Genomic DNA, 15,654 nt, shown 5'->3' on the forward strand with positions numbered 1-15,654 from the left:
CAGATCTAATAGTAATTAGAAATTATCCTGCGGGCCGAAATTAAATCCACCAAGGGCCTGATCTGTCCCCGCCTTGAGTTTGACCCATGTGGTCTAGCTAGACCAGTCAGTTCTCCTCTTTTACGGTGAAACACTAAATCTAAAGCAAGTTGTAGCCCTTTATATTTACTGTCTATGTGGAATCCACAAAGAACGCTTGAAGAGTTTAGTCATTAACTTTACCATTTAGGGTTAGCTTGCTTTCAGGCCAGTGACCTTATTCCCCTAGTTCAGACTGATACTGCTTGCTAATTAACGTTACCAAATGATAGCTAAAACTCCGCACATGCAGGGTTCCGAAACAATTGCATTTTCAAAAAGTTTACCCATCCAGGGTTTTGGATACGATAAACCAAACGACTCCATAACAATGGAATTTGTTTTGTAACCGGCCTTAGCGTTATAGAAATAAGTCAGGTGGGATCCAGCACTATGCTAACGAGCATGGTGTTAGCCAATGTTAAACTAATGTTAACTTTGCACGTTTCTCTCACCTGGTCTCTTTCGACGACGCTTCATCCAACTTTCTTTCAACCACTTCCTCCGTGAGTTTAATGTTAGCAAACGTCGCTCCTGAGGTGAACCAATCCGAAATTTGTTCTGCGGTGAACACTTTCTTCATTTTTGCAGGTGTCTAGTTATTGCATATTTCTATTGAGTCTCTCCAAAATTCACCTGCTTTTCTGCTGCCCGCGAGATTAGGGCGCGTGAGGATTGGAACGTGAGGAATACGTTCCACACATCGCCTCCTGGCGGTTGCACTGCAAATTGAAAATGATATGAAAACTACAATGCTAAAATGTTTTTACATGTATAAAATAAAAATAAATCATAATAAAATACTTGGAAAAGTTCCAATTTGCTTAACAAGTACTATCACTGTTGTTACATCAAGTACATGTAATTGATAAAACAGTACTTTATATTGTTCTGAAAGGGATCATTGTGCAGAATGAGTACCTTTTGTGCTTTAAGTATATTTTGATTCTAAGTATTTTGTTGTTTTACTAAAGTAGAATTGTTATCACGACTTTTACTTGTAGTGGGTTATTTTAATAGTTTAACTTTTACAGAAGTACTAAAGGATCTTAGTACTTATTTGAACACTGGGTAGTAGTATAACAAATATAAGAGTAAAAGCCATGCATTCAAAATGTTGCTAAAGCAGGTAATAGCAACAGAATCGAAGGAAATTAACTCATAGCTGCTCTCTCTTTCTACCAAAGTACAGTACTTCAGTAAATATACTTTCTATCACTGCTAATGTATACATGTAAAACAGTCTAACAGTTCAGGAAACAATACTACAACATCTGAATACAATTGTTTTAATTATAGCATTACAATTGAAGGACAAGTTTATTATGCTAAAAAAAAAACTATGCATATATAGCTCAGTGTGATGGTAAAAAAACAACAGCGGTAATTAAAGTTTAAAAGTCTCAAAAATGCTACAACTACTGTCACAAACTAGATGAATGTGAAGTATTTTGTTAAAGGAGGATGAAAGCGTAATTAAGGAGCACTATTGGAGTGACTTTGATGGTTATTGGACTCAGGATTAATTCATTTGGATTCCCGCTTATCCAGAAAAGCCCGGTTTGGACACTTTACGGGCAGAAGAAACATTTCTATTAAAGAAAGAATTATACATTTCTGTCTTTTTATGCCTTTAATAGTTACTAACTTGAATTGTTATTCAAATTAATTAATCAATTACTTTTTATATGTTATTGTAATGTAGAGACAAGGCTTTTAGTGACAATCATGTATTGCTTTACAATTATATGTAAAAAAATAAAAAGTCTAAATATGATATTTGGCCTCAAATCATTTGAGGCCTGGCGCGCCCCCCAGGTTGGGAACCACTGATCCATAGAAACCTACGGGGACAGAGGGAGCTTGAATAATTGAAGTTTTGTCACAGTTGATATGTCCATGCTACTGTAACAGCAGATCAATTAAATGAAAAGGTACAGTAGGCCTCCAGGCAAAAAAAAGGGGTGAACTAATACGAAATAATTTCAAGAGCAAAGTTATAATTGCATATTCCCTGAATGAAACAGAAAACATAAATTTAAAAATGTTTTGTACACGAAACCATTAAAACCAAAACATTTTACTGGTAAAAATGCAAAAATCCTGTAATTTTAAACAATAAATGAACCAGGGATTTAGGTCATCTCCAGTGGCAGACATCCACCGTTGTCCCGCATTAACATCATCTCCGTTTTGAGTTTTTCATTTTCCTTAAAAACAAAAGAAACATAAAGAACATTTATTAATGTGGTGTTTTAACCAAAGAGAAACATCATTTGATGACAGCAGACATGTTTTTTACCTCTTGAAGTTTGGTGTTGTCCTTCTTCAGATTCACCAGATATTCAATCCTCTGTTTGTGGTTCTTATGTCCGACAAGTTTTCCATTCTCCTCCGACAGCTTGACATTCTGCTTACAGAGAAGCTCATTCTCCTGTAAAATAAATAATGATTATGTTAGAGATTATTTTACCCGCTGAATATCTTTTAATAAGTTTCATTTGTAGGCCGTTATTATCAGTGTTATGTTTAGCAGCTCTTAGATAAAGGACTATAATTCTACACTGTCCACAAACTTGGCCTGAAATGAACTTCTCTCGACTAGAGTAACAGATCACAGACAGGAACTGATAGTTCCTCTGGGGACAGATTTTAGCTTCTGACTAGGTTGCCAGTAGTCCATTTAATCATACTTTAAAAAACATCATGCAGAATTTTCTTTAGTGAAAGATAAAACTCATATACTCAGACTCTGACCTGGACACATTTCTCATCTTCCTGTGTCCTCTGGTCCACATCTCTCAACTCTAGACAGCGGTTCCTCAGCTCATTGGTCAGCTCATTGGTCAGCTCCTGGACGCAGGTTTGAGACTGGCCCAACAACGACTCCTGAGCTTGCAGTCTTATAAAAAGAAACCAGACAGAGCTTGTGAAACATCAAGCATAAATAAAGGAATGTTATAACATGAAAAAGCTGATTTATTTACTTGACTAAAGCACAGGTCCTTACCTTTTTTGAGTTTCAGTCAGCTGCTGCATTATGTTGCTCTGTAAACGAATGAGAGGAACAAATTAAAATCTGAGGATTCAATACAGAGATCAAATAAAACCAGCAGATGAATACAAACCTTATCTGCTCTCTCCTCCTGTAGCTCTTTAAGCATAGTTTTCTTGAAGGCATCATTCAACTCATCGCTGAAAAATTACAAGATAACAATATTAATCTACTTATGCCATTAACAATAAATGATATGATGCATTTCAGGGCAGTGTATGGCTGAATGACTGGAGAAATAAACTCACCTTTTGTTGTTCCCATTGTGAATCAGCTGGTTCTCCTTGTTGTAGAACTGGTCAAGTAAAGCCTGGATCTGAATCCGGACCATCTCTTTCTCAGCCAGCTGCCAGTGGCGCCAGCAGGGGGGGCCAGGGGGGGCCATGGCCACCCAGATATATTTGTTGGCCCCCCCACTGGCCCCCCCACCACACACACCGCCTCGCCAGTCACCTATGCATAGTAGTTTATCTGATATTTAACAACAAATACACAGCCAGCGAGTCACTTGATTTGAGCTTCCAACGCTCATACTGCATCCCCTCCCTCTCCCTCTGCTACCATGGTAACATTCTGATACTCGGCGCACCACTCTGATAGTCTGATACTCGCGTGCATCACTCTGAGATTCGCACAGACAGCAGCAGGTTGCAGCAAAACATTTCTTTCTACTGACTTGACACAAATCCACCAGACTTCTAGAAGGTAAGTCGTATACGTTCGTTGCCTGTTAAGCCCCACAACACTTTAGGCATTAGTGTGTTAGCTTTAGGTAGCAAAAAACGGAGATATGCTTACCTTTAGCTGTTATTCTGATCAAAATGTGTGTTCAATGGCATTAAAACGAGAAAAACGCTGGAAGACCTGGAAAACAGGCTCGGGGCTCATTAAAGGCTGGCTTGACTTCAGGTATAATTCGACTGTAAAGACACTTTGGCGGCTATCCTAGTTAGTGTTAGTTTAGCTTGCTAAGCTAACGTTAGCTGATGTCGGTATGCTGGGCTGGTGTAATGCGTAGGCTACTATTAAAAAACACTGCTGTGTGTAATGTCAATTTGCAGAAAATGAAGAGAAAGTCAACAGAGACAGAGAGACAGAGCTGGCAGGGGAGCAGCAGCATAGGGCTAGTGAGGAGATGGCCATACATGCTAGAAAGTACATGTGGAACTCTGTTTTGTAAAAGTGAAACTAAAACCTAAGTACAGTTTTATTAATGTGATTGTGACCTTTGTAATCATTTAAGTCTTTTACACACTTTAGGTCTGCAGCTCCTTCAAAATGAAACGAGAATCTATGCAGTTTTTCCTCTTCTGTGTTCTGAGTTTATGAGCCGACCATTAGTCAAGTTTGTTTTCATAATGTGCTGTATGCTAACTTAAAAAAGGGTAACCAGTTTGTTTATAAAGTATAAATATACATTTTCAAAACAAATGGAATACAAGCTATATGTATTACTCTCACCACAGTGGCCTAATCTAAAAAAATAGAATGTCTCGTCACCTATTTTCTGTCTAATACTAAAAGGTGGTATTTTGTATCATTTATAATGTTTTGAATTTGATATAAAGGTCAATAATAGATGGTGGTTTTGTGTTCAATCACAGTATGTATTTACCATTTTATACCCCTTGTGTTTTTGGGTCCTGTTGAAATAAAATAGTCATGTTTTAAAACTTGATTTAATAAAGTCATGTCAATCATCTTTGATCCCAGTGTGACACAAACAGCTTTGTTCAGGCTAAAACAATGTATAACCTAGAGACATAATATAACTGAAGAACATGTTGTGTTGCTGTTGTGTATTGTATGTGTTGAGAATGCTGAACATTTTTGTGCCTTACAATAAAGGAACTTATTTAAATTAAGCTGTATTTGTCTTTTTAAAAAGGAAAGAACAACTAGCATGTATAAAAAACAAAACAATAAATCACCAACACATGTATACATAACACAAAACAAGGTTCTTTTAAATGTTGTTTGAAGTAAAATGTTAACTATCTGTATTATATTCACTTCAGATGAATAGTATCAGAAAATGTAAAATAAGAAGCCAAAGTATATCAGTAGGTGATTTTCTTTGCCATTGTTTTCATCTAGTCTATACTTTTACAACAATTAAATGCTTGGTTTTGGTGGGCCACCCCAAGATTTACAGTGGCCCCATTTGGCCACCCCTATGAACAATCTCTGGAGGCGCCACTGCCAGCTGCATCTGAGGACAGAAACAATGTAATTTCATATTTGAAGGACTTCAAAGTCCATAAGGACCATAAGGCTATTAAATGTATTAATTACTTTTATTTTGTATGTAAACATTTAATGTAAGTGGAGAAAAATACTCTATACTAGTCAAGTCTGCTGTAACCTTGCGGAATAAATACATCAGTCCAGTAATAAATGGCTATAGATGTATTAAACATTTGAACAAAGATATAATCTTAAGCCTTTGGATCTCATCATTCTTGGCCGCCCTCTCCGTGTTCAGCTCTGCTAAAAGTACCTCCATGGTCATCATGGAGGAGCGTCGATTCTCCAGCTCCCTCTCCTGGCTCTCCAGTACGTGGCTCAGGTCTCTGCTGAAACTCCCTGGAGTGCAGGGTGTCTGGGAAACAGAACAAACGTATTTCTTTTTAGTTGCATTTCTTACTGGAAGCTTGCCACATAGGTTTTATTTTTAAATGCAGAATTAAGGACTAAAAAGCTAAAAGCAAGTCTTACCCGAGGTAATGATTTAGGCGTGCCTGTCAGATTAACTAGAGGCTTGAAATGTCCATTTGTACGATGTGAGGGTCTAAGGATAGAGGGTGTCGTTTTTCTCATACTGATATTCTGAACAATCTGTGCTGTTGTATTTGTTGTAAAGTGTCTCTACTGTAGGCTATTTTTATTATATGTACAGCACTTTGGCTCGACCAAAAATCGTTTATAAATGTGCTATATAAATAACATTTGATTTGATTTGATTTCTGATCGTCCTTTCAACTGCCTCCTGCTGTTTTTGTAACTGGTACACAAGAACATATTTTAGATTTGTTTGACCAGTTATGTCTTTGCTCTGTGTTGAGATTATTTAGAAAAAGTGACCTTCTGCTGCAGATTCTGTATCATGATGTCCTTCTGGGTCGTTTGCTCCTGGAGGAGGCTGTTCTGCTCATCTAAGACCTTAGTGAGTCTCTCAACCTCCTCAGTGGCATAAACCACCTCCTCCTGCAACACCTCCACCTGAGGACAATCACATACGCTTTATATACAGTACCTATTGTTTTCCATTTGCTTAACATGTCAAAGCATTCATCCCTTGCAGTAAATATACCAAACAAATCACACAAAAATGATCAAACGTACCTCTATTTTGTTGGATGCCACTCGTCTCTCTACATTTTCTTTCAGGTCACAGATTTCTGCCTGGATCTTAGAGTGTTGCCCCTGGAGATCCTCCCTTTCAAAGCAGGCATCATTGTACTTGGCCTGAAAGAGCAATGACATTGTTATCATCAGCAAGCTCAACACACATTAAACATATTTACAATAAGAGGTGGTAGAGCAAAAGGAATAGGTAACAAAGCAAAAACAGTGAAGTCATTCAAGTCAAATAAAGGGTAAAATAGGTGGAGGGGTAATTACTGTGATATCATTGATGTCTTCACACAGGTGAACAATGGTCTGGTCCTTCTGGCTCAGCTCACTGCGCAGGTCTCTGGTTTGGTTGATCAGATCTACAACAACATCCTGTCAAAATACACAGGTAGGATTCAGAAGGGTAGCTTTAAACAATGTCATTATTTTGGAAGGAATTCGAAAAATTGGATAATAGTTCACTCAGGCTTACTTTGTCCTGTTCAGTCTTCTGTTCCAAGCCTTTTATCGTTTCGTTGGCAGAGTTGGAATTTTGCTCAAGATCGACAATTTTGGATGCCTTCAAACCAAAAATCAGATAAGCAGGTTTAGCAAATACTGCTACAATTACATATTGAATTTTATTTTGAAAACATGCAGGCTGTTCTTAGGACTGACCTGCTGTTGTTTCTGTACGGTCAGGTCTGAGACTTGCTTTCTCAGCAGTGTATTTTGTGCCATCGTTTCAATAAGTTCTCTGAAGGGAAACACCAAGGTTGCTTGTGTTAAAAAGAGTAATTTAAAATATTTAGAATTGTTACACGCATTAAACAACTCTAAAAAAGAGAAAGCTGTGGACAAACTCACTTTGATGTGCTCTTTGTTTTCTGTTAACTGGGAGATCAGGATGCTTGTGTGCTCTTGCTCCATCTGCAGAGAACTATTCAGCTTCTACAACAGAAATAAAACAAAAGGAAGTTTAGACTGAGATATCAGGAGAAAGAAACGATAAGGCGCTTTCACACCAAGTACTTTGCCGTACTTAGTTCCCAGTACTTAGTTCAGAAGAACTAAAGAAGAACTACAGAGCAAATCGCGTTCACACCGGAATAAGTCCCTGAGGGAGGATTAGGCAAATGAGCTGCTGACGTCACTTCTTGTGCTTTGGGTTTACTGGCAGGCCGCAAACAACTTCACGGCGTATACTGCCACCCGAAATCCCCGGCCGGAAGTCCCCGGAGTTGGGGACTGGCTGAAGCCTTCCGAGTAAATCGCCAGAACGCTGACACCTCCTCATCTCCACCGCTCCCATGTTTTCTTTTGTGTTGCCATAAGTTAGTCTCTCTCCGTTGGTGCGCTGGGCTAATGCTAATGATGATGCTAATGCCAGCAAATACAATGGCGGCTTCACAAAACTTTTCCGAGTTTTACGGGGCGTGGTTTGCAATTCGCCCAGCCAATGAGAAATGGGAACCTTTTTCTCACAGGAAAGTCCCTGCTCTCTAGCAGGGACTAAAAAGGTTCGCAAAAAAAAGTTCTAGTTCCAGATCTTTTTGGTGTGAACGCAACATCCCAGGAACTATCGGAACTATTCCTGGGAAAAGTTCTCCGGTGTGAAAGCGCCGATTGTTTCAATTTTTTTGGAAAGTTTACTAACCGTGAGCTGTGCCTTCAGTTAATCGATCTCCTGCTGCTTGTCCTGCAGCTGCTGTTGGGCCTGATTCGTATCAAACTTGGCCTCAGCTTGGAGCTGGTCAAATGAATCCTGCAGTGTCCGATGCTGCTCCAGAAGCTGCTCCCACTCCAGCCTGTTAACACATTGTATTTGTGGTCACTTAAACCCATCAGATCAAGGAAGACATAGTGCAAAGGTATTAAACTAATGCTTACTGGATTTTGTCAAGTTGGAGCTGAGTGCTGATCAGACTGCTGGAGAGCTGAGTCGTCTCTCTCTGCTGCTCGCTGTGACCCTCTCTCAGCTCGCTCCTCACAGCAGCCAGCTCCTTGTCAGACGACTGCAGCACCAGACGTAGATCGCGGATCTCAGTCCTCAGTACTGAAACCAGAGGAAACAAAGAGTCATCACCTCCATCTGACAAACACTTCCAACAACACAAGAGGAGCATGAGATCCTTACCTTCTGCGGCCTGCTGTTCAGACTGAAGGCTCTGTTGCAGCTCGTTCGCAGTTTCTTGTCGGTTGAGCTGATCTGTGTTCCTGTTAGCTCGCTCAGTAGAAAGCAGCTGCATAATGCGTAAAGGGGAAAAATGGGCAACATGTGAAACATCAAACAGATATAGTTTTTACACAGCCTTACATTTAAATGAGAAAGCTGTAAATGAACATGAGAAAATTCTACCTCATCCTTGTGGTCAGACTCTTGTGACATCACAGTGATCTGCTCCTCAAGTTTTGCAATCTGCTGCTGCATGGTTGCTGTTCTTCAGCTCTTCCTCATTAAACTGTGTCTGGAAGTGGCTAGCTTGCTCCTGGTGAGACATTAAAGAAAGTACGAAACAATGGAGAATGTGTTTTTATACACACATTTACGGGATAAACCACACTGTCGTACCTGCACTTGACACAGTTCCTCAGTCACAGCCATCTCAGCCATGTCTGAAGGAGGTCGTCCGTACCGTGGTCTGACTGTATATATAGGGTCTGACCCATTCAGGTGCTCCGGGCTAGAGACGAGTCCGCAGGTTGTATGCTTTGGTGGGCGTGGTGAGAATATGGTATATTAGATATTGAAGGTAAAACACAAAGTGATTGTAATCAAGACAACAATAACAGATTTTAGAAGAAAATGTTGCCTCGGTGATCTAAATACAAATGTCCACGTCCCCTCACCTTTATGGTTTCAACGTGAATTCTGTTCAGCTCAGACACCTCCCTCTTCTTGTAAGCGTTCGTGGCTTCCAAAATGTTTTCCAAATGCCTGTTGGACTTGCCGAGGTACCTTTTCTCAGACTGCAGCAAGACATCTGCTTCCTAGAACGCAAAGCGCCAATCAAAAACCATTTTACCCTCTATTCTAAAGTTACTTTATAAGTCTTTTAACACATTGCATGAACACTTACAATACAGTCACCAATCAAACCAAGCTGATATTACATTCAGGGATGGATTGTCACTCCAAATATATGAATACTATATATTTTAAGTTTAAGTCAGGGGAAGTAATAGGCTTTTCTTTTTTTTATTAAATCTCCTACATACATTTGCCCTCATTTCATTGTAGACAGCAGATGTTGACAAAGAAAAAAGGCTATGAAATTAGAGTTGAACGCTGTGTGCCTTACTTGGTGACTTCTTTGTACTCCTCATAGGCCTGAAGGGCGCCTGTGAGGTCAGTCTGTTTCTGGAGCATGCTGAGCCTTCAGCTTCTCAATGGCAACAGCCGAGGCACTGTCTACAGCAGGGGTCGGCAACCCCTGGCACGCGTGCCAGCATTGACACGCGGCACCGTAACCAGTGGCACACTAGGAATAAGTGGAATAAGTGTGCAAAAATATTTAAATTGTATTTTCGGATCCTGAACGAGACCGCGGCCTCGACTTGCAGAAGGAAGCCATGCACGCAGAGCAGCCCCGCTGTCTTTAACTCATGGTGACATTCTGCCGCTTTCCTCCGTGGTGCAGTGCTGATCGTTTCACCACAGAGGAAAGCACTTCACAAATTGCAGTAGGCCTACCCATAAGGAGCTGTACAAATGCCGCAGTTTTTGCGTGGCTGTGTCTTTAGTTGAAAGCCCAGGGGCGATCTGCTCATCTCTCATTGAAATAATATGCTACAAAGGGGCGGACTGGTCACCTGTGTGTTGAACCCCTGGGGGGTATACTGCGAAGCAGGATTTTCGCTTAGCCGGCTAAATTCAGGGAAAACTCCGGCTTTCCGGTCATCCGAAGCTGGTTCTCTTTTTAGCAGGCTAGATCTCCATGGTAATATATGCTAAGCAGCTAACCTGGTCGGGACCAGGTTAGGTTGCAGGCTAAGAGCTCAACTCAGTGAAAACACCGCCTGCTGACCAATCAGAGCTCAGTGTGCGGAGTTTAAAGCGATCAAGTCATATTACAGGAGAAAGGAAATACAGAAAAACTGCCGTCGCAGGAAAGACGGCCGGCAAAAATCACCGACTGTGTGAACGTGAACATTAATAGAATATCACCTCCCATCTTCAGAGCAATCTGACTATTATAACATTAGCGTTAAGAAAGCTTACTTAAATATCTGCCACAACATAAGTAACCGGATCAGAGTACATTAAGTACAGTCCGCGGCATATCACTTCATAATGTATCATATATCTCCTTATCTGAGTCAGCTGAGCCGTATCTGGCCGTGCAACACTCACAGTGTCACATACTGGATGCAGAAGTATTATTTTAAGCAACACATTAAGTTGACGAAACACTCGAGACAAATGTAATTGAAGTCAGATCGTGTTTTAGACGGGGCAGTGATATCATAAACCTGTTAATGTACGCATTCAAACACTTTTTCTTTTGCCAGCTGTATTCACCTTGCAGGTGCAGCTATGTGGCTTTTATCCTGGATAAAGTGTTTAAGTCATGGATGTTTAAAGTTTAACTTCTTCATTTTTGACTAGTATTAAAGTTCACTTTTCATTCAGGAAGTATGACGCTGCGCTGTCAGTGCGCTTGTCCATGTTTGTGATTGGTCGAATGCTCCAAATACCACCCCTCTCATGTGAACGCGCACCTAACTAGATAGGACACGGCTGGCTTGAGCGATCCACTTGATAACCAGCGTCGTAGGACAGTTTAGCGAGAGCGCATATGTTTTGGATTAAGCCAACCGGCTAACTCAAACATATCCAGGTTAGGTTGAACCAGGTTCGTAGCATAGGCCCTTGGTCTCCAGCCACAGGGGTCGAAGAGGCTCCTGGAGTTGTGGAGCGACAGTGGTTCAGGAAATGGATACAACACGTTAAAGGTGGGGTAGGTAAGTTTCAGAAACCGGCTCGAGATACACTTTTTGTTATATTCCATGGAATGCTCTTAACATCCCGATAGCAATGAATATCTTAAGTGCTTTGACAAAAAATCCATAAAAAATGTTCATCTAGAAGCCGTAATACTGTAAAAAGTACAACCAATCCGTTTAGCCGGGCTAAATCAAATTCTAGCGATCTCGAGCCGGTTTCTCAAACTTACCTACCCCACCTTTAACTTGACCTGGGGGGTATACTACGAAGCAGGATTTTCGCTTAGCCGGCTAAATTCAGGGGAAACTCCGGCTTTCCGGTCCTACGAAGCTGGTTCTCTTTTTAGCCGGCTAGATGTCCATGGTAACTTATGCTGTGCGACTAACCAGGGGGGTATACTACGAATCTAGTTCAACCTATCCTGGATATGTTTTGAGTTATCCGGTTGACTTAATCCAAAACAAAGCCGCGCTCGCTAAACTGTCCTACAACGCTGGCTATCAACTCTAGTTAGGTGCGCGTTCACATAAAAGGGGTGGTATCTGGAGCATTCGACCAATCACAAACATGGATAAGCGTACTGACAGCGCAGCGTCATACTTCCTGAATGAAAAGTCAACTATAATATTAGACATATGAAGAAGTTAAACTTTAAACATCCATGACTTAAACACTTTATCCAGGATAAAAGCCACATAGCTGCACCTGCAAGGTGAATACAGCTGGTAAAAGAAAAAGTGTTTGAATGCGTACATTAACAGGTTTATGATATCACTGCCCCGTCCAAGACACGAGTGGATCTGATTTTAATTACATTTGACTCGAGTGTTTCGTCAACTTAATGTGTTGCTTAAAATAATACTTATGCATACAGTATGTGACACTGTGAGTGTTGCACAGCCAGATACGGCTCAGCTGACTCAGATAAGGACATACATTATGATGTGATATGATGTGATATGAATGATAATGGGACACATCGACGTCTGCACTCACAGTGCCGCTGACTGTAAGCTAATGTTACTTTGATCCGGTTACTTATGTTGTGGCAGATATTTAATTAAGCTTTCTTAACATAGCCTAATAGTATAATAGTTATAATAGTCAGATTGCTCTGAATATGGGAGGTGATGTTCCATTCATTTTCACGTTCACACATTCGGTGATTTTGGCCGGCCGTCGTTTAAACTGTATTTCCTCCGCACACTGAGCTCTGATTGGTCAGCAGGCGTGGTGCTTTCGCTGAGTTGATCTCTTATCCTGGAACCTATCCTGCTTCGGAGCACAGACTAGGTTCCAGGATAAGTCACCATGGAGATCTAGCCCGCTAAAAAGTGAACCAGCTTCGTAGTACCGGAAATCCCAGAAGTTATCTTGCTAAACGAAAATCCTGCTTCGTAGTATACCCCCCTGGTCGGGACCAGGTTAGGTTGCAGGCTAAGAGCTCGACTCAGTGAAAGCACTGCCTGCTGACCAATCAGAGCTCAGTGTGCGGAGTTTAAAGCGATCAAGTCATATTACAGGAGAAAGGAAATACAGAAAAGCTGCCGTTGCAGGAAAGACCGCCGGCAAAAATCACCGACTGTGTGAACGTGAACATTAATAGAATATCACCTCCCATCTTCAGAGCAATCTGACTATTATAACATTAGCGTTAAGAAAGCTTAATTAAATAGCTGCCACAACATAAGTACACTGAGTGCAGACGTCGATGTGTCCCATTATCATTCATATCACATCATATCACATCATAATATATCTCCTTATCTGAGTCAGCTTCTTGAGTCGTATCTGGCCGTGCAACACTTCGTGTCACTAGGCCTACTGTATGCAGAAGTATTATTTTAAGCAACACATTAAGTTGACGAAACACTCGAGACAAATGTAATTAAAGTCAGATCGTGTCTTAGACGGGGCAGTGATATCATAAACCTGTTAATGTACGCATTCAAACACTTTTTCTTTTACCAGCTGTATTCACCTTGCAGGTGCAGCTCTGTGGCTTTGATCCTGGATAAAGTGTTTAAGTCATGGATGTTTAAAGTTTAACTTCTTCATATTTGACTAGTATTAAAGTTCACTTTTCATTCAGGAAGTATGACGCTGCGCTGTCAGTGCGCTTCTCCATGTTTGTGATTGGTCGAATGCTCCAGATACAGGGGCGGACTGGCCATCGGGACGTTCGGGACGAATCCCGATGGGCCGGTACTGAAGTGGGCCGGTCGGACGATGTGGGCCGGCCGGTAACCGGCAGGGCTCGACATTAAATGGCCCGCTGGCCCGGAAGCACTATTTAGACACCCCGGGCCAGCATAACGTACTTTCCACTTGCCCGCTCGGGCCACTAAAAATATTGCTTTAAAATAATGGTCCTGTGGTATTGGTATTTTGACTAAAAATGTAGTTAAATTGTTTCGTTTATCAACGCTACAACATAGCGTTCCGTGAGTCGGTTGTCGTTGTTGTCGTTGTTGGGGGGAAAGCAAACAGCTGTTTGCTGCGGAGGGCAGCGGGAGCACGCTATGGGCATAGATATGTCTCATAATTATTTGTGTGAACATAAAAATAATTTGTGTGTAAATATGTGATTTGTAAATGTAAAACAACATCCACAAATGCATTTAAAAGATTTTCAAACTCACAAATACATTTGCAAGTGTAAAACGGATCTGCAAATACGCTAAATATGTTCACAAATAAAAAAAAGATCAGTGAATATCTCTTTAACATTTACAACTTTCGATCAGGCATTTGTGAATCCATTTTGTATTTGTGGACCAAAAATGCGCTCGCGGATCTCAACTCTCTGTTCACGGATCTCAACTCTCTGTTCGCGCATCGTCTTTTTACACACACGGAATTTTGAGACATATTTTCCGCCGGTCTCGGCTAAAATCTACTCGTGTCACTCGGTGATTTTCGGAAACCACGTGATGGCCCGCTGATGACTACATTTCCGCATGATTTCAAAGTAAGAGCATGATGGTTTGTTTAATGCTCTGTTTTTGTATTATAATGAACAGCGGAACGTTAGATGCATTCTTCATCACCATCACCCTCATCATCATGTTATAGTGATACAGTTAGTTTGTGTTATTGGTTCAATATAGCATATCTCGAGCACCTTCGTTGATGTTGAAGTGCAGGCTATACGCCACTTCCGGGTCCCGGGGGAGCAGCTGGCAGCGAAGCAGCCCAGATAAAACTCTTTCTTCATTGTTTGTTGTGTATTCAGTCAAGCGGGTCAAAGTTACAAAGCACTTCACATTTTATTAATCGGCCTAATTTTACTTTACCAGTGCAGTAATACAGTAATCTGTAGAAAAGCAACGTATTTAGGTCAGCCTTCATAGTAAGGCTACATTACATGTTATAATATTCATCGTGTCCTTTCTACTGATATATTCCTGTCTATTGCTTTCATTTGTATTTAATGTTATTGTGTTTATACTTGTTTCCACACATTTCACAATTTGGGATGAATGAAGTATCTATATAACCCCTTGCCCTTATTCCTCCGAGCTTAGCACTTTCTACTTTTGTTGTTATTTTGTTTTACTTGCTCGTAAGCGCTTGATTTTTTTTTTTTTTTGGACGAATGCTCCGGACCCGGTAGACATTATTTACCCTTAATGTCTACCGCTAGTAAATTGTCTACCCCACCCCCCGGTCGACAATTTACTTGCGGTACCGCGGTGGGCCGGCGGTACTGAAGTGGGCCGGTCGAGAGTCCCGGGCTGATTTGTAGTCCCAGTCCGCCCCTGTCCAGATACCACCCCTTTCATGTGAACGCGCACCTAACTAGATAGGACACGGCTGGCTTGAGCGATCCACTTGATAACCAGCGTCGTAGTACCGTTTAGCGAGAGCGGGTATGTTTTGGATTAGGCCAACCGGCTAACTCAAACATATCCAGGTTAGGTTGAACCAGCTTCGTAGTATAGGCCCCAGGACTTATGTCCTAAATGTTGCTGTATTATTGTTAGTGTCGGACCCCAGGAAGAGCAAAAGCTAATGGGGATCCTTAATAAACATAAAGCTCGGACTTGAAGGGATGGAATAATTGTGATTCCACTTTAACTAAATCGGTCTTCATTATCATTTCATCTTTTTATTCTGTTAATGGCATCTAGCATGTTGACACAAACCAGCAGAGGATGCCACCTTATCCACCCAGTGTATGAAGCTTTAGTCATTTTATAATCAATTTGAGTCATGAATATTTAATTTATTTTGC

General features: G+C 41.0%; 1 protein-coding gene and 1 pseudogene across 1 annotated transcript in view; both read right to left on the minus strand.

Annotated features, from left to right (window-relative positions):
- tdrd9 (tudor domain containing 9) overlaps positions 1 to 704 on the minus strand; it is a 49,490-nt gene extending 48,786 nt beyond the window's left edge. Inside the window, exon 1 of the mRNA XM_034111617.1 lies at positions 534 to 704. Coding sequence (XP_033967508.1) covers positions 534 to 661 — 128 coding nt within the window. The 5' untranslated portion in view covers positions 662 to 704. The remainder of the gene's footprint in view (positions 1 to 533) is intronic.
- A 1,503-nt stretch (positions 705 to 2,207) lies between these two features.
- LOC117468012 (kinesin-like protein KIF15) lies at positions 2,208 to 9,839 on the minus strand (annotated as a pseudogene).
- Between the last annotated feature and the right edge of the window lie 5,815 nt (positions 9,840 to 15,654).

This window comes from Pseudochaenichthys georgianus, chromosome 22 (genome assembly GCF_902827115.2).
Source record: "Pseudochaenichthys georgianus chromosome 22, fPseGeo1.2, whole genome shotgun sequence".
NCBI classification, from domain to species: domain Eukaryota; kingdom Metazoa; phylum Chordata; class Actinopteri; order Perciformes; family Channichthyidae; genus Pseudochaenichthys; species Pseudochaenichthys georgianus.